The 22006-nt window shown below is 47.5% G+C and overlaps 1 protein-coding gene and 1 long non-coding RNA gene across 30 annotated transcripts in view; both read left to right on the top strand.

Moving 5' to 3' along the window:
- Positions 1-17354, top strand: part of LOC134520666 (uncharacterized) — a 42064-nt gene extending 24710 nt beyond the window's left edge. For 10 of the 21 annotated variants that reach the window (XR_010072504.1, XR_010072495.1, XR_010072499.1 and 7 more), the window contains 5 exons: positions 58-7538; positions 7724-7826; positions 8517-8597; positions 11576-11637; positions 12097-17354. This is a non-coding gene — a long non-coding RNA (uncharacterized LOC134520666). Of the gene's footprint in view, positions 1-57; positions 7539-7723; positions 7827-8513; positions 8598-11575 lie in introns of all 21 variants that reach the window. The other 11 variants (XR_010072507.1, XR_010072505.1, XR_010072501.1 and 8 more) reach the window with 11 other exon arrangements.
- A 772-nt stretch (positions 17355-18126) lies between these two features.
- The window catches only part of NEO1 (neogenin 1), a 213025-nt gene continuing 209145 nt past the window's right edge, over positions 18127-22006 (top strand). For all 9 annotated transcript variants that reach the window (XM_063346362.1, XM_063346361.1, XM_063346364.1 and 6 more), the window contains exon 1: positions 18127-18556. In XM_063346362.1, coding sequence (XP_063202432.1) covers positions 18442-18556 — 115 coding nt within the window. In that variant the 5' untranslated portion in view covers positions 18127-18441. The remainder of the gene's footprint in view (positions 18557-22006) is intronic.

The following is a 22006-nucleotide window of genomic DNA, read 5'->3' as shown; positions in this document are numbered from 1 at the left end:
GCCAAGGTGAGCTGCTCTTCTTCACCCCCGCCTTGTCTTCCCTGTCTTTGCCGATAGCTGTGGGGCCACATGCTGAAGAGTTTCCCAGTTGAATTTGTCTCACCGCTTCACAAACAGTTGCATGAGCAGGACGGAGTGGATGGTGCCAGGTGAGGAACAAGCTGCTGGTGGCAGGAGGGAGAAGGTGGTGTGGCTGTGGGGAGCGCCTGCAGCCATGAAGAGGGGTGCCCAGCTTGAGTGTTGAGTTTCCAGGGAGGATTTGGGCTCTCTCCTTCGCAGGCCTGCCTCCCTGCGAAGCCACGAAGAGGGGAGGCTGGGACAACCTCCTGAGGGTGCCTACAGCAGGTGAGGTGCGCAGAGACTTTGGCTCGCGCTGTCTGCGGATTCTGGCACATGAATAAGTTGTCACTGGGGGCTGTCGAGGGAGGGCTGAGCTAACCCTCTCTTACAGTGCTTGCAGGTTAAAAGCATGCAGAGCTCTTACTGCAAAGCAGATGTGTGCTAAACTGCTCACGAGCCAGATCTCCGAGGGAAGTGGAGACCGGAGCTCTTGGAGTGCTGTGAAAATACTGTGCAACCACCAGTAAACACAGATTTGGGACGTGAATTTACTCCACTTAGACTATATTCTGTGTGTCCCAGGCAGCAGTGAGAGAGAGGGCATTTGGTGCTGCAACATGCTTCACCAGATCTTAAAAAATCGCCATGGTTGCCCAACAGGTTTTCACGTAGGATGTTTCAGGGCAGGGGACGTCCTGCTGCATTCTGGTGGAGGGTTGTCAGGGTGGGAAGAGCCAGGTAAGTATCTCCTGCGTTGTGATGATATCATCAGACTGAAAAATAACCTCATCTGAATATAAATGTTAAATAACCGTTACCACGATACAGTTTGTTCCTGCCACAGACTTCAGAAAAATTGCTGCTTATCTTCCCTCCCCCAAGATGCTGAAGCCCAGCACCCCAAACTGTCGTGACTGCCTGGGATTGGTGACATCTAGAGTGATACGTGTTGGATCATCCGAACGGAGTGGGAGCAGCACAGCTCGGCTTCGGGAGCCAAAAATAGGTACTATCATTTCTGAGCTGAAGCCTCCCTTCTCTTTCCCCACCCAGCCCTGCCTATTTGGCACATGCAGCACGTTATCGTGGTGTTCACATGGTGCCAAAGAAAAACCACATTCCTAAAGCAAGCAGCGCGTTAAGTAGCGGACATGCTTTGGAGGCAGAGTATATTATAACATGGATCCTAAATTAGTGAGCACAAATGACAAAGGTTTGCAGATTTTCTACGGGCAGTGGGTATAGAAGGGAGTACGGCTCATCTGATGCATTGCCATGTGGAAAAGCATCAGAGATGTTCAGAAACGTGCCGTAAAATAGGGAGCTTGAATTCCTTTCACTGGACAGCTGCTCACATACTTGTAACTGAATGATTGAGTGATGAATGTAGCACGTTTGATTTTTCTCTGCATCTTTCATCTCTTTTATTCTGTAGCTCTGTGAATCTTGGTCATACTTTCACCTTTTTTTTAAAGTCTAGTCACTGGAGTAAGTATTTGTCTGCTTCTGCCAAATCCCAAAAGCTACATTTCATTAAAAAAACACGATTATTCAGGAAGGGTGAAGTTTGATTCACAAAGATAACGCTCTTTGAAGATGTCTGCTCCTTTGGTGGTGACTGATTTAAATGGGCTCCGTTTTAGTATGCCTGTTATGCTGTTCTCAAGGCCACACAAAGGAGGAGGAATTGTGTGAGGCCATATAAATCAGGGTTTGTTATAGGGATGTCAAACACAACTGCACCACGGGGTGTTAATGGTGAGCAGGCAAGTAGTCAAAAGCAAGTCAGAACCAACTAAGAAAAGCCACAAAGCTAATCTGTCTGGTTCTTGATGCTTCCCAAAAGTGCAGTGTCGGCACACTCATGTTCTGTTCTGGGAGAAGCTTGGAGTGTTAGACTGATCCATATCGCGTTTTCAAAGTGCTCCAGTAATTGGATGAGTAGGTTTGGTGGAACATCGTTGGATCTCAATTTCTCCCATCAGGAAAGATCTAAAAATGAAGCTATGTGAGCACATCACCAGTCCAGGTTTCTTCCTTCTAACACCAAGCTCACTCCACGAGCTCAGCTAAAGCAGCGGTGACCAGGCCACTGGAAACACACAGTAAAGGACCTGTTGGATTAAACTTCCATCAAACAGTTGATCATTGTGTGGAGGAAGAAAACTCCCAATCTTTGTGCATGCAAATAAGAGTTTCCTCCTTTTCCAGCAGCACTTTGTGAGCAGAGTGGAGAGCAGCCAAGAAAATTTCACCAGACTGAGAAATATAAAAAACTTTTCAGTGCACACACGAAGTGAAAGCTCTCAAGCAAAGTTTTGTGTGTACTCGACCACAGAGATACTGCCCGCACCAGACCCTTTCTCTAGAAATGTTCCCCCTCGATATGGCTGCTGCAGTGGGCCCCGTGTTGCATCTCATAGTTGGATTCTTCCAGGTCCTGGTGACCTCTCCTTCTGCGTGGATCATTTATGTGCAGGTTCATTGTGAGTTAAGTCCCGAGGCTCTGACTTCATTGAGTTCCTGAGTGCTGGAATAAGAAGTGATTTGGGACCTGGGTGGTGCAGCCTTTGGAGAAGGTGCCAATGCACGTGCTGTCCCCCTTCCTCAGCCCCATAGTATAGGAAGCCTTGAGCACTTCAGGTTTTTGGGGGGTTCCGCTCACTCTTTCCATCACCTGCTCTTGCCTTTAAGACCCAAGGCTGCATAATGGACCATGAGTCTCAAAGGCAGGTTTATGGGCACAGAGCAGACCATGGGAGGGATGTGGTTTTCTGTCCCAGAAAGAACGCGCAATCTCTGCAGTTTTCCAGATAGCTGTTAGTCCAGAAGAGAAACTGAGCTCAAACCTCCTGAAAAGTAGTGTGCTTTCTAGCCAAAATGAAGCTGTTAGAGCTTTAAAATGGACCGTGAGGCTTCTTTTGTACAAAAGGAATTCAAGACCGTGGAAAGTTTCAGGGACTGAATGTAGGTTGTGAGCCAGGATGTTGGATGATCACATGAGCCCATTGGACAGACTGCCCACACGTGCTCGCACATGTGCCTGCGAGCACATACCACTGTGGTTTCTCTATTAGTTTTTGTTATTTCTCAATATTCCCATTAATATTTAATGTATTTATCTTGGTTGCTGGTAATGACGGCAGTGAAAGTGCTGACTCTGATGTCCCTCTGGGATGTGACATTGGCTTCGGACAATCCAACATTTTTGTGTGGGCCTGCAAAAAATGTCCTGCCTGCTACCCTCCAACCCCAAGAACATTCCTGGCTTCTCTGATAACATCCTTAAGCACAGCACTGATATAAAGACTTTCCTTTAGATGAATGACCTGACACTTCCAAATATTTATTTTCTGGGACTTCTGGGTTACTAGAAGCTATTTGAATTCCAGCTATTCCTAGTAAGAAGGACTTCAGCTATCTCAGTCCTATACCTATAGCATCTTTCCGTTTCACAGATAATATGTTGGAAGTAAACAAATTTGGCAAGACTAGCAAGCAGGGAATGAGAGTCCAGATCAGGACAGACTGGAATAACAGTGGTGCCCTGGTAGCTTTTTGGACAACAGTAAATGAAACGGGAAAAGAAGAGTCCTGGTAGGTAGGAGGAGCTGGGTGAACTCCAGGCAGGGAACAACAGAGGGTGCTGCAGGTCACAGCCGCGCTGTGGGAAGGGTGGCACATGCTTCAGTCGAGGTGCGGGGATGCAGCTGAGATCCCTGGGGGTGGCCGGTTGTGTTGCGACAGCGACGGAAATGACTGTGGGGGAACGATGGGTGAGGAAAGACCGAGGTGGGGCTGAGTAACACCAGATATGAGCCAGCGGGGTTCACGTCTCCCTTTAAAATCAGGTCAAGCAGAGCCCTGCTGCTCGTCCTGAACAAAAGGGCTGTGTTTAGGAAGTGGCGGCTCCCCAGCAGCCAGTTTGTCCGTGGGAGCTGGGTGCGCTGCAGGGCAGAGGAGAGGATGCACGCAGACAGACGCGGTGTGCACACAGGTACCCTCCAGCTCCATGCACAAAGCTGGATTTTGCCTTTGTGAACATTTGCCAATTATAACATATCGTGTGCGTCAATAGTGCCTCTAACTTGCCTTAATACCTTTTTATGAGAATAAAATTTGTTCTTATATGGTGCTTTTCATGCTTGAGGCAGTTCAAAGCGCTTCGCTAAGCACAGTAATGAGTTGGATCTGGGGAGCGCAGTGATTGTGTAGGCAAATACAGGGACTTTTATGTGCTCTGCAATAATTCACAGAGCCGCCTATGCTAGCAACTGTTTTATTTATTGAAGGGAGGAATGTTGGCTGGATCTCATGGTTGTCCTCTGGAAGATTTTAATGATCTTTAGCTTCCATTATAGCAAGGCACCTCGGAGAAACTGGAGCCAAGAGACCTCGCTCGAGGAACAACGTGTGGAGCTGCACAGGGCTGAGGCAGCCGTGTCCGCTGAGGGGAGGGGCCCGAGATCAGCTGCAGCCCTTCAGCCTGAGATTTACCTTTCTCAAGCATTTTGCATCTCTCTGAATCCTCCCCGTGCCTTCAGGCTGACTCTGATATTTGATGTCTCTTTTACCTTACTTTTAGTTGTAAAATAAAAGCTTTTTTTCTCTGGGACCTTCCACCCCTAGGTCTTGAAGAGGGATTACTGAGTTTAACAGTGTCACTGTGAAACACCATGGAAATATTGCTCTTCTCCACGGGAATAAAGGCAGATTTAAGGCTAGATCCAAGCAGACATCTGAAGTGAAATTTGCACAGAATTTAGGCACCTTTGTCCAACGTTATGATCCTGAAAAACCTGCTCTCAGCTTTCCCTGCTGCAGGAGCTGTCTGTGCACTGCAGACTTTGTTTTCAGTGTTTCTTCTTCCCGTGGCTTCTCAAAGGCACTTGGGGGTATATTTTGCCAGACAGACCTTTCCTGATGCTGACCTGCTGGCCAGACCGTGTCTGCGATTTCTCCCTAGAATATTTGGGTCAAAATGAACTGGTGTGGTGGAGGAGAGCAGTAGCTGTGCTTCCACTGGCCTGCCCATCTGTGCTGGTAGGTCCCCTGTGCATGACTGCAAAACACCATGTCCAGTCCAGTCCTCAAAGTAAATGCATGTCTTTTTACCTTTTCTAGACGAGGCCAAATGATCCCTAGTACATTGCCCGTAGCTTCTGTGGGGACAGAGTAAGGGTTGGGGTGCCATTCCTAATATTAGATAGGCCTTGGTGGAAAATACACATTATCCACTTCTGCACTACAGCGATATTTCTCCAAAGGGAGCCAGCTTTTTCCTGTTGCTGTGTGATGATTTGAGGATTCTATGATTCCAGAAGCCTAATGAAGAAAGTGAGTGGAGTCAAACAGGAAGATGCTGGCCCTCTAGGCGTTCTGTCAGTGTAGACATCTTCAGAGACTCGCTACCTACACAGTGACCTGGCCTGTGCAGCTGGGCTCTTTTGGGCGGTTTAGTGTATTCGGCTTACTGAAGTGCTTGCCTTCCTGGCAGAGGGTTTACCCTTTGGTGTCCCCTTTGCGCACCACAGCAGCCGTACATAGCAAAATAGTTAAAGAAAGAAGTTTTTTTGGCATTTGTGATGCCCCAGGAAGCCTTCCATGTTCAAGGATAGCCTTGAAACGCCTCCTTAAGCTCCTGTGAGGCCACTTATGCTGCGCCTCCTGGGAACAAAGAGAATTTGCATGACTTTTCAACATCTCCTGCCTGCCCAGTGATTTGTGTGCTAACTCAGAATAACAGTCATTACCTCTCCAGAGTTCGGGGCACTAGAGGGTTTCAAACTGCATTGCAAACAGGGCAACCCCGCTGACATGAATAGAGCTGGTCAATTTGGAGTGTAAACAGAGTCTGACTTACTATTAATTAACTTCCTAGCAATCACAGAGGTAAGAAGAGAAAGGTGTCACTCAGTCTCCTCTGGAATGGGACAGGGGAGAGTAGCTTGAATTGTCCAGAGCAAAATGACACCCAGCTAAGACTGTAAGTAAAGATTAATACACTCTCTAATTGAAACCAGACGAAACATTCAACTAGGCAGCCTACAAATGCTTTACAAAAAGTACAAAGCAAATGCTTTTTGTATAAGCATTAATCTTTATGCCTCACTAGGGTCATAAGCACGAGTGAGAGTGCAAGGAGAGCATTCGGCTCGGTCAGCATTGGTCTGTAAAGATCTATGTCCAGTTCTGCACTTAATTCTCATTATCTGGGGCTATTCATTAGCTCCTTTCAGTTTCGCTGTGAAGATCTGTATGTTAGGTCTCCTGAACGCTCTTGCACATAAAGATCTGTCATTGATTGCTCGGGCAGCTAAATTGGGTAGACAGTTCACTGCTCAAAGGTATCTCAACTTTGCATCCTTTTCTGCTGGGGCAGGAATACTGGGGATGACTTCAATCTTATTGTAATCTGCTTGTACACATTGCTTTTCTAATTTCATGCCTAGGTATGGCATTTCCATTACAAAGGAGTTTTGTTGGTTGAGCTCTGCTGGTCTGGGCCTTTCAAAAGCTGATCAGAGCTTCTGGTCATGTGCTTCTCCTCTTTTCCTGCAGAACAAAACATCATCTACACAGATCCTAGGGTATCAAAGCCCAAGAAACAGTTCAAGTGCCAAACACAACCCAAATGGCAGCCTGAGAAAATTATGTCTCCCATCGGGGCTGTTGAATATGCACAACGTATGGTCTGTTTTCCTAACGTGCCTGTCAGAACCCTGCTGATGCCTCCAGCAGAGAAAAATATTTGGCAAGGCCATTTCCCCCCCAACTTTACTCCTTGCAGGAAACAGAAAAAGTTCTTTTACTACATATTTATTTGTACTTAGCTGTAATCACAAAGGGTTGCATTTTTCCCCCTTTCTCTGGTGACCCGTGAGTGTCCACTTGCTGTCAGTTCTGCATTTCCTCTTATCTTTCACAGAGCTGTGAGCCTTTTCACCACCCCTGCCTCTCGTGTCTGCTATACTCCACGTATCACTTTGATAGAGGAGATGAGCTTTAAGGTGGGTGCGCTCTATTCGGGTTTACCCAGCACCCTGTGCAGGCTTCCCTATTTTTTTTTAAATCCTCATTCTCTTGTTCAGGTACCCCGGGGAAGGTGTTCTAATGTGAACAAGGCTTTTCAACACAACTATGTACTCTGCTAATTTTTCAGACCGTCTCTTTTGCCGTCTGTTGTTTCCCCATAAATTTAACACTGGATTCCTTTGGTCAGAGAGAAGATCCCCGCTGTAAGTGCTGACGTAGAGCAGTTTCTCTCACTACCCAATTTCAAGAGTCTGCTTGCAGCTGTTTTTGAGGGGCCATTAATACCAATTTATCTTTCAAGCCGTGGTTTGCTCACCCTCTGCTACAGTGTCACCCCACCCTGCCCTGGCCCATGAAGTACTCCGGAGGGGGGTTTTCTCCACACTGACGGCTGTGTTGGCATTCGCACGTGCTTGATATCATCCATCACTTGTGTCCCAAAGGTGGGAACTGGTTTCTGTTGCTCCACTGCTCTGTTCCATTGCAGGGTTTGCGCGGGTTTTTTGCCGGCCGCTTCTGAACACTACAGATCTCTACCCTGCTCCCTTCTGCTGTAGACTTTTGGATTATTGGATCTCTCTGTCGGCTTTACCGTAGACACGGTGACTTTCCAGTGCTGTTTTAACAGATCGGTTCACTGGCCTCAGACCCGCAGTTTGCAAGGTGGTCTCCAAATCAGCTGCTGCGGTGCAACAGATCCAGCACTGGACTCATCGATGCCCGTGTTAATTGTGAGTAAAAAAAAATCTACTTTTGAGTGGTTTGTTCCAAAACCCAGTCAGGACCTGATCTCTTGTCTGAGTTCAGTTAGCCTTTCAGCACTGCAAATAAGCTATTCAGGTTAGAGAATCACAGAGCTTTCGGTGCTTAGTCCTCCTTCACATACGTTATATCTGTCATTTTTAGGTGAAGCGCAAGATTTCATAGATTTGTCACTTCTAGCATGGTAGGCATCGTTCCCCTGCGTCAACTGAAAATTAGTAAAACCTTTCATGCGTAGCTGGCTGTAGCCAGGAATAAGACTAACTTCATCTTTCTGCTTTGGCAATTGCTCACAGTGAGGTATTTGCCTCGCTCGGTGTCGGAGCTCTCGCTGCTCGCTTCCTGCAGCAGAAGCCTGTGCACAGCACGTGCTTCTTCAGGAGCCTTCTGGGGGCACCATGCCCCATGGACTACTGCATTTGCCAGAAGTTGGATGCAATACTTAAAAAAAAAAAAAAAAAAAAAGAAAAAGAGAATAGGAGTGTTATGTGGGGTTTCGTTTCCCGATGTCTTTCACTGGTGCTTTTTAAGCTAAGCATAATACACGAGCTCTGCTCTTTAGTAAAAACACACGTTAACAGCAGAGGTAGCAGTAAACATAAAAGCATGTCAGTAATACTATTCCTTGTCTTCCCCTACGTTGCCTTCTCCAAAAGCAGTACTTCCTAGCATGACCTGGCTCACTGCAGATGCTGCAACGACAACCCCAGACAGAGCAGATGAGCGCTGCCTGATACCTGGTGAGTATCCAGGGCCAGAGGTCAGAAGGAAAAAGCTGGATGACCATTTGAGAGGATGGTTTAGACAAAACTAACAGATCGTGAAGGAAGCATCAGCCTGAAAGAGGGTTTCAGAGGCAGATTGCAGCCATTTGGGGCTAGAAAAACATTAGATTTGTGAGAAAGCTTTTCTTCCTCTGTCAAATATATCTTTTTTGTTACCTGCCTCAGAGGGCTCGCATCTGAAAAATGCCATTTCTTTTCTTCATAGAATGTAAATGTTCATTCCAGATGATATAGACATAAACCTCAATTTCTTCTCAGCCCTCACTGTAGGTTTTTGAACATGAAATGAGAGTCTTTTTGAGAAATTGATTTCTTGTTGAATGCATACACTTCTGTACTTCCAGAAATGAAGGGTACTTCTGATAGCCTTCACCTTTTTCTCTACCAATTCCCCATTTTTAGCAATGTAAATTTGTCCCAAACAGCTCTCCAGTTTTTGGTAGTGATCCTTTTTAGCTGAATTCTTTTGGGGATGTGAAGGCATCTTGCTTTTACCCAAAATGTCCACTGCCTGTATAGCATGAGTATTTTCCTCTGTGATTTCCCTGCCAGCATGTGCCTCCACTACACTGGAGGAGGAGATGCCATTTCAACCTTTGGTCCTTCTAAGAGCATCTCCCCAGAAAAGAATGTGTATTACTGGAGGGGGAGGAGGTGATCGAGAGCCTGGGTAGCATTTACAATGTGGTGGTACCTGTTTGCTAGAAGGTGGATTTGCACCTTCACCTCTTTTTGGGACAGGCTGCTCAATGGCCAGTGATTTTCAAAACCCACTGATCTCTGTTGGTATGAACTGGCAACCTTCAGTTTCCTGCAGTTCCCTCGGCTCTGTTTAGTATCTCCGAATGTCTCTGTATCTCCCCTGGACACAAAGTCACATTCTGACCTCTTTGAAACTCATTTCATATTTCTTAGAATCAATAAACTTCAAATGCAGTAGCAGAAATACCAAGCAGTCAATAAGTCCAGTCAAGTTAGGTTAGGAGTAAAAGCGGTGTGTTGTAAGGGCGACATTTTCCTAAGGAACTGCCATTTGGGCCTATTTGTTGTTTCAATTAGTCTGATTTAGTGGCCCAGTCAGGGGGCTGCAGCCAGGAGCACTCAGGCTGTGATTTGATTTCTAAAGCTGCCATTCAGGTATTAAGGAAATAAAAATATGTGATAAAACCGCATTGTGACAGCAAATGTATATACATCCTGATGTGCTTAATGTGCAGCGTTACCTGTCAGGAAGATACAAGGGTTCACGGTGTGATCACCCGCATTTCATAACCCATTGGAGTTGCATGTTTTGCTCTCCCAGCTTTGATCACCGGTCCCCTGGGAGGAGCATGGAAAGGTGGCAGAATGGTGGTGTTTTTCCAGAACTGTTGCCCTGAAGGGATGTTTAAACAAAAAAAGAAAGTAAAATTAATGTGTGTGAAAAGTGCCAGATTGACAGCGTTAGTGAGTAAAACACTTTACCTATTTGAAGGCTACCCACGTTTTATCTGCTAGAGCTGTCAGCAGAGTACCATTCCTCAGCACAAAATATATTCTTTTATTTTTAAACTGTCCTTGTGTCTCCAAATTGCTCAGTCCTGCATCTGAGAAAGATTTAGACAGCACGAATGGAGCTAAGAAGTTGGACAGCTGAAAACTAGGAAGAAACGCTGGCAAATTTGACCTGGTTTTGAAGATGCTTAAAATTTGCAAGAGACTAGAAATGATTTAAAAATAAAATTTATGCAGAATGATTCAAGGCGTAGCTCTGCTTTCAAACTAGAAACTACTGGGAACAGAAGCTTGTTGCTCTCCTTAGCAAATCAGGGCTGCATCGCTGTTGTTGCTCTCTTTCAGAGACCTCCGCGTGCTCCTCTGAGAACAATGTGACCAAGGTCTTGTCTGGACCTCTGCAGCGTGCCCAGGGGCTGCAGCGTGACCCCCTTGGCAGGAAGGGGCTTTGAGGGACACCATGGTCACGGTCCAGAGATCATGTGGCAGGAGGTGACTGGCAAAAGAGAAGTCCTCCAGGGCTCCTTCAGTGGCACCTTATGAGCTTGGGGAGTGGAAACCACGTCTAAACGAGGTCTTGGATCTGCTGCTTTATGGCATAGGTATCAAGATGTTTAACTTATTGGATAGAGTCAAATTAGAACTGTGCGCTTTTATGCATAGATGAATTTACGTTTAAAACCGTACAGTAAAGTCTTCAAAGCATATGATACGTGAACCTGAAGATCTGCGCTGAAAGGTTTAATTTTACAGCTGTTTCAGCTTGTTCCTTTTTCAGATGACATAGTAAAAATTAAGAAGTCCAGTATCTGTTCCACGAAAAATCCATTAATATGTATAGGAAATTCCTTCACAGCATTTGAAAGGGTGATGAGGTTTTGAGGAGCATTGCAGCAAAAGGAAGCAGATCCAAAACTGTAACTTTAAAGGGCTGCCTGAGAAGGGCATGAACAAGACACAGCAAACAGGACTCCGTCCACATCCCGACCTATTGTCCAATGTCAGTAGTATTTCCCATTTCTGCAGATCATTGTCCCTGTCTTCACTACATCATAGTGATGACGGGTGCCACTGTTTTTGAACTGTTAAATGAGTGGATTAAGGTAATTTTATTCGTATTTACTGTTCTGTCACAAGGTTCTAAAACTACTCTGTGCCTCCAGTTTCTGCCATTTAAAGCAGAGGGACACTTTAGCCACTGTTTTCAAACAGGGGTTCCTGGAATCATTCTATGTGTATATTCACTTCTAAACACCTAAAATAGTAGCAAGAGAAACAAGCCAGCCACGTCTGACCGCCAGCAGCCAGGGACACTTGTGGGACTTGTACGTGTTGAGACAACAGTCAAATCTATCTAGTCCCAAGTTTTATGCTTGAGACCTGCTCATCTAACTCCGTCTGATCATGCAGGTAACGTGGCTTTTTCTTCCCACTTCCAGGCCTCCACAAGCGCAGCTGAGCAGCCCCCTGACCAGTGGAGGGGTCCCAGAGCTGGAGAGAGGTGACAATGCTGCGTAGCCACGGGGAGCGTGCCTCAGCCTCTTCTGTCCTGTGGGCGCAGGGGGTGCGGGCTCTGTGTGTGTGTGGGAAATGGGGAGCAACTGTCACGTGCCAAGGGGCAATGGGCTGTATATTTTCCAGCCATCCTCTTTTGCTGGTCTAAGATTGTTTCTTTGATTCCCCAAGCCCAGAGGCAAATGACTGTTTCTGTGTGCTTGGTATCAGTTCTCTTCCTTTGGTTTTTAGCTCTCCTCCTCTCCACTTTTTTCCTCTCTGTTTTGATTTGCTCTCAGTCTGCTGCAGTCTCACTTCTCTGCCTCCGCTGGCACAGGTACCAGGAGAAAATGTGGTAGTGTTTACATAGCACTGAAGAACAGGAGTGAGGAGATACGCGATGGGGACCTGCTGCGCTACCTTTGGTGACTCACACCACCTTTCCGTGGTTCTGCTTTCCTTCCAGCTTCCTGCCAGGCCGGCCTTCTAGACTATCACCTCTCTGGGGAAAGGACTTGCTTTTATTGTGCGATCCTACACTAGTCTAGTACAATAGGACCCAACCTCAGGTAAGACCTTTAGGCACTCCCATTATGTGAATGAGAACAAGATTGTTGGTGTCAGTAATTAACATTCTTGTGGGATTGTTGGAAATGCTTTGGGATAAACACCACCTGGAATCCTCGTCTGGCTTACTTGGATTTTTAAGCTGCAGAGGAGGCTGATCCTGTTCACGCGAGAGGGCACGGACCATCTGTCTCTTCTCTCACTGGGTGTGCAAAAAGTCTTTCAGCCCAGAGAGGAGTTATGGTACCTCAGCGAGAAGCGGGACACTGGAAAAGTGAGGGCATTGCCAGTGGGGAAGAAGAATGGAGACTCGATTTTCAGTGTGTCTCCAGTGATGATCCCACCTGAGAACAAAGACTATACGGCAACAACCAAAACAGAGAGAAAAATACCAAACTAAGTGTCCCTGATAACACTGTGAATGCCTGTGGCACAGTGTCATCCCATGACAGGCTTCCAGAGATGAAATCTCACTCTGGTTACTTGGATGGCAAAAATCCCATTGACTGCAATAACACCAGGCTTTCCCCTTGGGGGTTACCTGGATTTCCCTCCTTCTGAATGCCCAGACAGCCACATCCCACATTATTATGCACGTTCCAATAACAAATAAATTATTCTTTTCCTTTAAAGTGCGGACTGGATTTGGTAAACCCTGTGTTTTGGATTCTAGGTTCCCTCTATCTACCTCTGAAATCCCTAAATAAACAAACATTGGATTAGACCTCAAAAGCTCCCTCCACTCAGCAACTGAAGCTTTTAAAAGCATTTCACACCAACTGCTCCACTCGTATTTCAGAGTCCGTTAAACACTGACTCAAGCGAAGGAGCTCCATCTTTCTCTCAGACTTCCCAGGGAACTAACTTTAGTTATTGGAAGGTCTGCCTCCATTTATGACCCTCCCTGACTCCAGTGAGGAGCTGGAATTGTCTAGCTGTTGACATCAGGAATGACATAAATATGTGCTGGGGTTAGAGGGTTTCTGGCAAACGGCCCGTTAACCTAGGATTTGCTCTGCACAGTCAGGCGGGGATGACTTTTAACCTCAGAGCAGTTTTCAAAACCGCATTTGTGACCAATAAATATGAAAATAAAAAAAAATTAAAAACTAGTCCCTACTGAATGATGGAAGACAGCCTACCTGGCTGGGCACTGGGGTGCTGGAATCAGTATGGAGACCTGTGCAGGAATAACCAGACAGGTCACCATTGCCAGAAGGTCTGTGGGTGCAGCCGATACCTCGTACACAAGGGAGGCAGCGCAGCAGATTAAACCGAAGCTATCTCATAGCTGTACCTCTTAAACTCAATGAGACAGCTCTTTATTTGCGCTGCAGCCCCTTTTTATCCCAAAATTGCCTTAACCAGCTGCTAGAGGATGCCCAGTAATGGGAAATTCTCTAGATAACAATAAATTGGTGTAACGATTCAGTGTCACCTCACATCCTGCTAAGCAATAGAGAAATCATGATCAGAAAAACGGACACAACCAGAGTGCCACTGAGCAGTCGAATCCTAATTTCATCACTCTTCTTGTGGGCCACAGATAACACAGTGCAATTTACAGCAGCTCTGAAGCGGCTCCAAATCTCAGCAGGAGTCAGAAAGGCTCAGCATTGGCCGGGACTGAGGAGTCGCAAAAGACCCGTGAAGCGGTCGTTGTTCCATGACCTTGCTTCTGCACCAAAAACCAGTAGGCTGGTTTGAAATATGAAGCACCTCAAGCAAAAGATAAAATTTTAATCACTGCAATTAAGGTCCTCCTCTGGGTCCCTCTCTGGAGAGAACTGTCTGTCTCCAGTGAGCACGCACAGACTCCCAACGAAGGTAAATTTTGAATTCAGAACTGTACAACGTCAATGTGTGAATGACAGCATTAAATCTTGGCTGTAAGGCTGAGATATCTCCAAGAGGAGAAAAAACACTTTTTCTACTCAACCATGTAGCAGTGGCTGAGGTAGATGAGGTAAATTTATTGTCTCCATCTATTAAAGGCCGAGGGAATCATTCATACATGTATATTACATGTTTGCAGCCTAAAGGTGTTGGGTTTTTTTTAATTCAAGAGTTTAAAAGTTTAGAAATGCCGACATGAAGGTGGCCTGTGCAACTGTAATTTGTCCCTTTTGTGCATTTGCATTATGATACAACTATTTAATTGTAATTAGATCACACGCTGTTCTTTCGACAGGTTCCCGGCCTCACTCATTGTACAGAATAGACTGTGCTCACTAAGTAATAATTTTATTTTCTCCTCGCTGTTCACTATGTGGCCCATGCTTTATTTACTGCACACTATTCAAATATTGTTCTGAAGACAGATTTATTCATTTCCTCCTGGGCTTTTCCATGGTACTCATCACTATGGTATCCAAGTGCTGCACAAACTCTAATTTATTTTCTCAACAGTGTTGCGAGAACTGGCGTTACCCTTATTTAACAGATGAGAAACTTAGGCATACAGACAGAATAGTAAAAAATATCTTTTAATTTTAGATAACCAATTAGAAATACTCATGGCCTGATTTTGTCAGAAGATATAACATGGCAAAGCATATAATTTAGTCAGAAGTCGAGTAAGTTCTTATTTACTGCAGATATATCTGCAAGTGCTCTTCACTTCTGCAAATCAAACTTCAAAATGTCAAATCAGGCACCTAGGAAGGGAAGACTACACAATTAGTGCATTGCTGTGAAGTCTCTGCTTAAGCACTGTGCTTTGCGTCCCACAGGAGTCCTGGGGCTGAAGCCCTTTGCTGGAGCTGCCAGTAAAGATGTGAGAGATTTCCAGGTGGTCTTCACTCCCCTTCCTAAATCCTCGGCCTTCCTGCCCTGCCTCCCTTCCTCAGTCCCTGTCAATCCCATTTCTATACCACTGTTTCTAGTGAATTCCCTCTTCCCGTTGCCCTTGCTGCATCCCACACTCAGCCTCGGGGTCGCACATCCTCCTCCCTCTCCCTGCTCCAGCTCACCTGTCTGATCCCTTTTGCCCAGCGAGTTCTCCTTCAGCCCTTAGCCAGAGATTGTACTGGTGTTGATAGCCCCAGCATGTCATTTTCCTGGCAATTTTCCCCCATTCCCAGCCTGTTTTCAAGTCTTCTTCCAATAGGCTGGCTTCCAGACTCTTGCTTATGAGCTTTGCTTTATCCCTCCCTCCAGGCAGTCCCAGTTTCCCCTTCCAACTCCCCGTTCCCGTTCACCGTCCCGGAGAACCTGTCTTTCTCCAGACCCTCTGTGCCTGCCAACATACTCTGCCCCGACCCAGTTCTTGTCCTCACCACGTGTTATTCAAGGAGCTTCCCGCTCGTGTTGCCCGAGACGACTGGAAGGACAGGTTCCCCGCTCGCCCTTCCTACCTTCAGACTTGGCATGGTCCAGAGCAGCCGGGAACTGGAACTACAGGTCCAGCTCCGACTCCCACAGCCTGGGGCTGTGAGGCGCTGGGGGAGGATGGAACCGCTGGAGAACCACACTGGGGAGCGCTGCTAAGCCCCCGCTGAGCACAAGCGGAATTTTCAGTAGGGTTTTTCATGGCAGGTTTGGAGGGAACGCCTCTGACGAAGTGACCATTCTCCTTTTCAGACTCCAAGAACCCTGACAGAAGAAACGAAAGAAGAAATGTTTATAATTTAACCCAAGGTATGAACTTAGGATGGTTAAATTTCAGCACAGTGGTTAGTCTGGCACTATTAAAAGTGACTGGAGGTAGGATTTTATGACGGGAATTGCTAACCAGCTTTAATAGGAGTTATACTACCAGTCCTGCCTTTTAATCAGTGCTTCCATTTTCAGTATAAATTACAGTTTGTAGCTGGTAGTCCTTCTGGCAGATCAGATATCAGCGTAACTCGGCAAGCGTAATACGGAGAAACCCAAACATCCTTCTGGGGAGGTAATTATTCATCATTGCCAAAAGGCTCCGGGATATTTTTAGTGGAGGACAAACCCCCTGTTTCCTGACAGAAACACCGAACAAAATTGTAAAATAATGAAGCAAGTTTCATGATGAGAAACACTTCAGACACCTGTATTGGCTGAGACTTTGTAGTCACGTCAATGTTTAATTAGTCACGCACGTCTCTGCATCCCTATGTACAGCAAAACGCACACCTGCGTTCTGGTGTGCTGCAAAATGTGTCGGCGTCTGCCTCGCTGAAAAGCCTCTAAACAAGCAAATCTGCAAATCCCGCTGGTTAAGGGATAATTTCATGGGAAGACGGAGGTGCCTACAGCAAGAGGGACACCTTTGCCACATGCACAGAGGTTATCAAAGTAAACTTTCCTGAAATTAGTCCTCAACTCCTTAGCAGAAGTGTCACTTCCCGCTGTAAAACCCCGTTTCTTTCTGGAACAAATTATTTTAAGCTAGTTTTAAAACATTTTGCGATACAAACACATGTTTTTGGGCATGTACCCGTCTTTCCCATCTCGTGGTGCCCCAGGGGTACGGTTATCTCATGGTTACCACTTCTTGAGCCCTGGCGCTCCGTGATTTATGTACTGAAAGAGACAATTCAATTAGTCAATCATAAAATGAGCAAGGATAACGTGCACATTGTAAAAACACAGTTTAGTGGGCAACAAGCTGAGATACAAAAAAATATAAGGGTAGACTTCATATGATTAATGAAGGAGGAATGTATATTTATAGCTCTTATTGTGTCCTTTGTAAGGATACGGGATCCAACAGTACAACTAAAACCGCCTGGTAACCATGCAGCATTCAAATGATTTGGATTTGAATGGCAAATGCTGTATAAAACTAATTACCCCCAGGAGGATGAAAATACATTTCATTTGCCTTTTCAAAGTATGTTTGGTCTTTTCTTCACATCTATTTATCCTTTGGTTTGTTGAGAAACATGCCTGTTACGAAAGTCGACATCCCAAATTGAGCAGCAGAGGTGTCCTAACCATCCCCCCCCCCCAAAGAAAACAAGTTTCTGCAAGTTATTTTTACACGATTAGTGTGATTTCTGTTCTCTCGGTAGCTCTGGAGGCAGGATTGCCGCATCTCCCTGCCGGATTCCAGCGACACACAGCGCAGCGACTCCTCGCTTCGCAGCTACTCCCCGACTCGCCGAATGCGCAAGGATAACCAGATTGGCGCTTTTTAATTTGTTTTGGCACGTCTTCGTGCACGCCACACGTGCAGCTTTTGCAGTCACGCCGGGCTTTGGCTCAGAGGGGGGAAAATAAAAGTTTATTTCACTCAAAGACGTAACTTTATCGCAGCGCTCTGACACCGGCGGGAAGAGCGTCAGGAGCGAAGTGCCGCCGAGACGCAGAGTTCGGCCCCGCACCGTCCCCCGGGGCCCGCCGTGCCGCCTCCCCCCCCCCCGCGGGGCGCCCCTCAGGGCTGAGGGGGCCGCGTCGGCCTGAAGGGGGAGCGGCGTCGGCCTGAGGGGCTCGGCGGCACCGGCCTGAAGGGGGAGCAGTGCCGGCCTCAGGGGTTCGGCGGTGCCGCCCTGAGGCGGGAGCGGTACCAGCCTGAGGCGTTCGGCGGCGCGGGCCTCAGGGGGGAGCAGTGCGGCCCCGAGGGGTTCGGCGGCGCCGGCTTGAGGGGGGAACGGTGTCACCCTGAGGGAATTCGGCAGCACCGGCCTGAGGGCAGAGCGGTGCCGCCCTGAGGGGTTCGGCGGCGCCAGCCCGAGGGGGAAGCGGTGTCGCCCTGCAACGTTCAGCGGCCCCGGGGGTCCGACGGTGCCGGCCCGAGAACGTGGGGGGGATGGGGTGTGTGTCTCGCCCCGCCCCGCCGCTGCCGCCTCGTGCCGCCCTTCCCCGCGGGCGGGGGCGCGGCGCACGCTCGCGCGCAGGCGCGGTGGCGGGCAGCCGGGCGCGCGCACACCTGGCGCGGGGGTCGGCGGCGGGCGGGGGGAGGGAGGAGCGCGCGGGCGCATGCGCCTGCGCGCGGGGCGGGGGGGGGGCGGGGCGGGGGCGGTGAGGGCGCGAGGGGAGGAGCGCACGGCGAGCGCCCCTCTGGCTCCGTGCGAGGGAGCGGCGGAGCCCGGCGCTGGGACCGGCCCGCGATGGAGTGAGCCTGGCCGCTCCCGCCCGTCCGCCTCGCTGGCCGAGCCCCGCCGCCTGGCTGAGGGCCGCCTCCTCGGGGGTGCCGTAGGGGCGCAGCCCGGCGGCGGAGGAGCGGGGGAGCGCGCCCCGGCCGGCAGGCAGGGAAGGCAGGAGGAGCCCCCCGGGGGAGGGGCTGCCGCTGGGTGCCCGGCTGCCGGGCGCGGGGAGCGGAGAGATGGCGGCGGGGAGAGCCCGACGGCTCCTCAGCTCCCTCTGGATCGCCCTTCTCCTCGGGCAGCCGGAGCCGGCCGGCGCCGCCGCTCGCAGCGGCTCACAGAGCCTCCTCACAGGTAAGGAGCGGGGCCGGAGCCCGGCGGCGGCGCGAGGAACGGGGGGCGCGGCGGGCCCGGGGTGTGAGGGGGCGGTGGGAGCGCTGAGGGGGCGCGTGGCCGCCGGGGGGGGCGGCGGCGGCGGCCGGTGCCGCTGGTGGGAGCGGGACGGTGCGGGCGGCGGCGGGCGCACCAGCAGAGGCCACTGCGCACCTCCGCAAGCGGGCGGGCGGCCCTAGGTAACCGCCGGTAACCGCGGGCACCTGAGTCCCCCTCCCGCAGCGCGAACGCCTCGGGAATCACCTGCCGGGCTGTGCCGGGAGGGCTCGGTCCGAGCTGGGCGAGCCGGGCAGCCTTCCTCGCACCGGTGGGGACTCGTTAGCGGAGAGGAGGTGACAGACAACCTGTGGAGGGGAGGGGGGGGAACTTCGACTGGAAACTGTGCCGCAGTAGCCCAGAAATGAGGGGTCTGGCAGCGTTTCAGCGGCTGTAGTTCTCACACCTTTTACCATTGTTACCTTTAATGATCCATTATTGGATCCTGCATCTTTATAGGCTGCGCAAAACGTAATCTCATCCAGATGAAGCACGGTGTGCATACGAGAAGGCTGTCTAAAAAGGCCCTTGCGGAAGACCGCTAATACTGTAGAAGGCTCCTTAGTTTTGCAGCAGTGTTTTCAGCTCTTTTTGCAAAATGCTGGCTTTAGAAAGTAACTTTTTTTCCCCCCTCCTTGTCAGTAACAAACTAGTAGAAAGCTTGAAAAAAATCTGTTCTTGAATGTTGAATGCTGGGATTTTTTTTTAAATACTCCCCTATAAATTGAACCCTAATATTTTAACAGAAGGCTCTGTGCGAGTGGTATTTTGGAAAAAACTGCTGTTTAAATGAGTGGGTTTTAGCAACTTGGAAAAGTGAGAGTGGTTGCACTGATATTAAATGGTGTAATTGTCCTATCGCAAATCACATGAGGCAGAAATGTCTGTGGTAGTTCTCATTTTAGATACTACAGGCGTAACCACGTATGCTGACTCCTGTTGACAGAGAACGTATTTATTCTCTTGCACAGGACAGGCTTTGCAGATTCCAGGTCTGAAGCAGGCTTTTTTTCTTTTTCCCCTTTTGAAAAAATTTTATACTTGGATTCAAAGATCTTCCAAGTATGTGTAATAGATAAGTTACGTTTTTTGATGTGTAAAATCTTACCACGTGGTGATTCTTTTTTAGTATTTACTGCTTTACTGACAGCTCACCGTAGTTACCGTCATGTTGGTTGCTCTTTGCTACTTTGAAAAATCCTTTATGGTTTGAGGAGGTGAGATCGATAGGTGAAGTTTTATCTGTTGAAGTCAAATATGTGAAATAAGTCAGCAAAGGGGGAGCGATGTGCTGAAAACATGCCAAATAAAACCTCCATTGAAGCTGACCATTGATTGGAGTGGGAATTTAGAAGTAATAGTTTGGAAATCTTGGAAGTTCTGGTGAACCCCTACTTTCTCCTCTCTCTCTTTTGCGGAATGTACTTTTATGCTGTGTCAATGTGTGCTGTCCCATTGTATCCCTGGTGAGGACCAGAAGCAGGCTTGCACTAACCCTGAGGGTGTTACTTAGAGGGAGTGAGTAACTGAGAAGGAAGGGGCTTTCTTGATTCTTTGTCTCGATGAAGATGAGATACTTCACACATAGTGAACGAACTTTATCTTGATTCACACTGTTTTCTACCTGATTATTGTTGTTTTTTTTCTTAAGCAGATGATGTTCCACATGCCCTTATAAGTGGCAGGACATTCAAGACCCTTCCTGCTCAAAGGAGAGGGAATTGGGTGCAGATGTTTCACTCCATGCAATGAGAGCGCTCCCCTTTGTGTTTCAGATGCAGGGGTGGTAGTGCTGTCTTCTCTCCCATGTTTTGTGTGAAGCTTGGTCTCTTTGGCATGGTTGGAAGAGTCTTGTTAGGTTGGTGTAAAGGGCTGGAGAGGCAGAGGAACACCTGGTTTCCAGGTCCAGATGGAGGTTTAGCTGGGAGGCTTGGGGCTCTGCTTGTCAAGACTGAAGTGCTTCTTGCTGTGTCCAGAACAGTAGGTTTTAAATGCAAAAATAACAACCCCAAAACACGCTGGCCTTTTGGTGTTGATAAAATTGACATCAATGAGCAGAAGTTATAGATTTGGAAGCCCATATTCTTTGTATGTAGCTGTGGATGTTAGAGTGACATTTGATCCCATCTATTAATAGCCAGTCATTGCTCTCTGAAGAAGAAAAGAGTGTAGCTGGATTATTTTAGAAAAAAAAAAAGTGTATAACTTCATTTATTTGTGTATCTGTAAATGTTAGTGTGTTTCCTAGTCTGTTTGGTTGCTTTGCAAATAAGGTAAAATGAGCTACTGGTTCTAGAATGAGGACATTTCACTTAGGTAAGGGAATAAAATAAAAAAATATCAGTAGTACTGAACAAGCATCAACTGAAGCGAAATCGTGCCTCTTGTAACTGGTTGAAACTGACTGGAGATTAGCATAAAAACTTTGATCTATATAGGATTGCATTATTAAAAATAAAATTGAAGTTGGTATAACTTTTAATTTTTAATAGAAAAGCTGTGATAACCTATATATACACCATTGAGGTTGCAAATTAGATTATTCAGAAGCAGGAAATTTGTTCTGTCTCTCCCTGGTATTCTTGAAGTCCTTGGAATCGATGTGTATTTTGTTGTTAAAGGGCAAACTGGCAATTCTGGAAGTCCACAACCAAATGCAATTAGAAACTGGTGGGCATGAAAACTGCAGGGAGACTCCCAGAACTGAGCAGGTCTTTTTAGCAACGTGTTGATTAGAGATTGTTGGCACAACATGTGCTGCTCTATAGGATGCTCCTTCTAGGGTGAGAGTAGTGTACTGAAAGCTGAAGAAGATGGGAGCACAGATCATCCGAGTTCCTTAGAAACGTAAGGTTATAATTTGTTTCTGTTTTGTGTGCACTTCTTGATTATTTCTAAATATATATCGCAGGTTAAAAATAGAGTAGAAATATTCAGGTCTCAGTTACATCCCAAGACACTTAATCACAGGTCTCTGGTTGATATTCCCATTTCATGTAAACATGGTATGTGCCAGCCACGTGTGTTCCGGGTGTCGCGTATGAGCTGATAGAAACGATTTGATTGCTTATGGCTCCTGAGAGATGAAAACACCGGTGCCACACGTATATATGGGCAACAGTGAAAAGGTCTGTTGATGGTGGAGTGTATTTCTTGTGAGGGTGAACTATTCTAATAATCTGTGAATCGGGCTGCCTTTCACTGTGGCTCTGGTGATGTATTGTCGCTTGTCCTCCACTAGAAGTGCCTAAGTTGCACACGGCTTTTGCAGTGTTTATTTGTTTTATTAGTCACCAAAGAAAATGATCTGACTTGCTTATGAAGCTATCCTAATAAAGTAACACTTCCATTTAAAAATTATAAGAGGTGTGTACA

The sequence above is a fragment of the Chroicocephalus ridibundus genome, chromosome 9 (genome assembly GCF_963924245.1).
Source record: "Chroicocephalus ridibundus chromosome 9, bChrRid1.1, whole genome shotgun sequence".
Classification (NCBI taxonomy): domain Eukaryota; kingdom Metazoa; phylum Chordata; class Aves; order Charadriiformes; family Laridae; genus Chroicocephalus; species Chroicocephalus ridibundus.
Note: the sequence above shows the minus strand (reverse complement) of the source record. Positions and strands in the feature narration are given on the sequence as shown.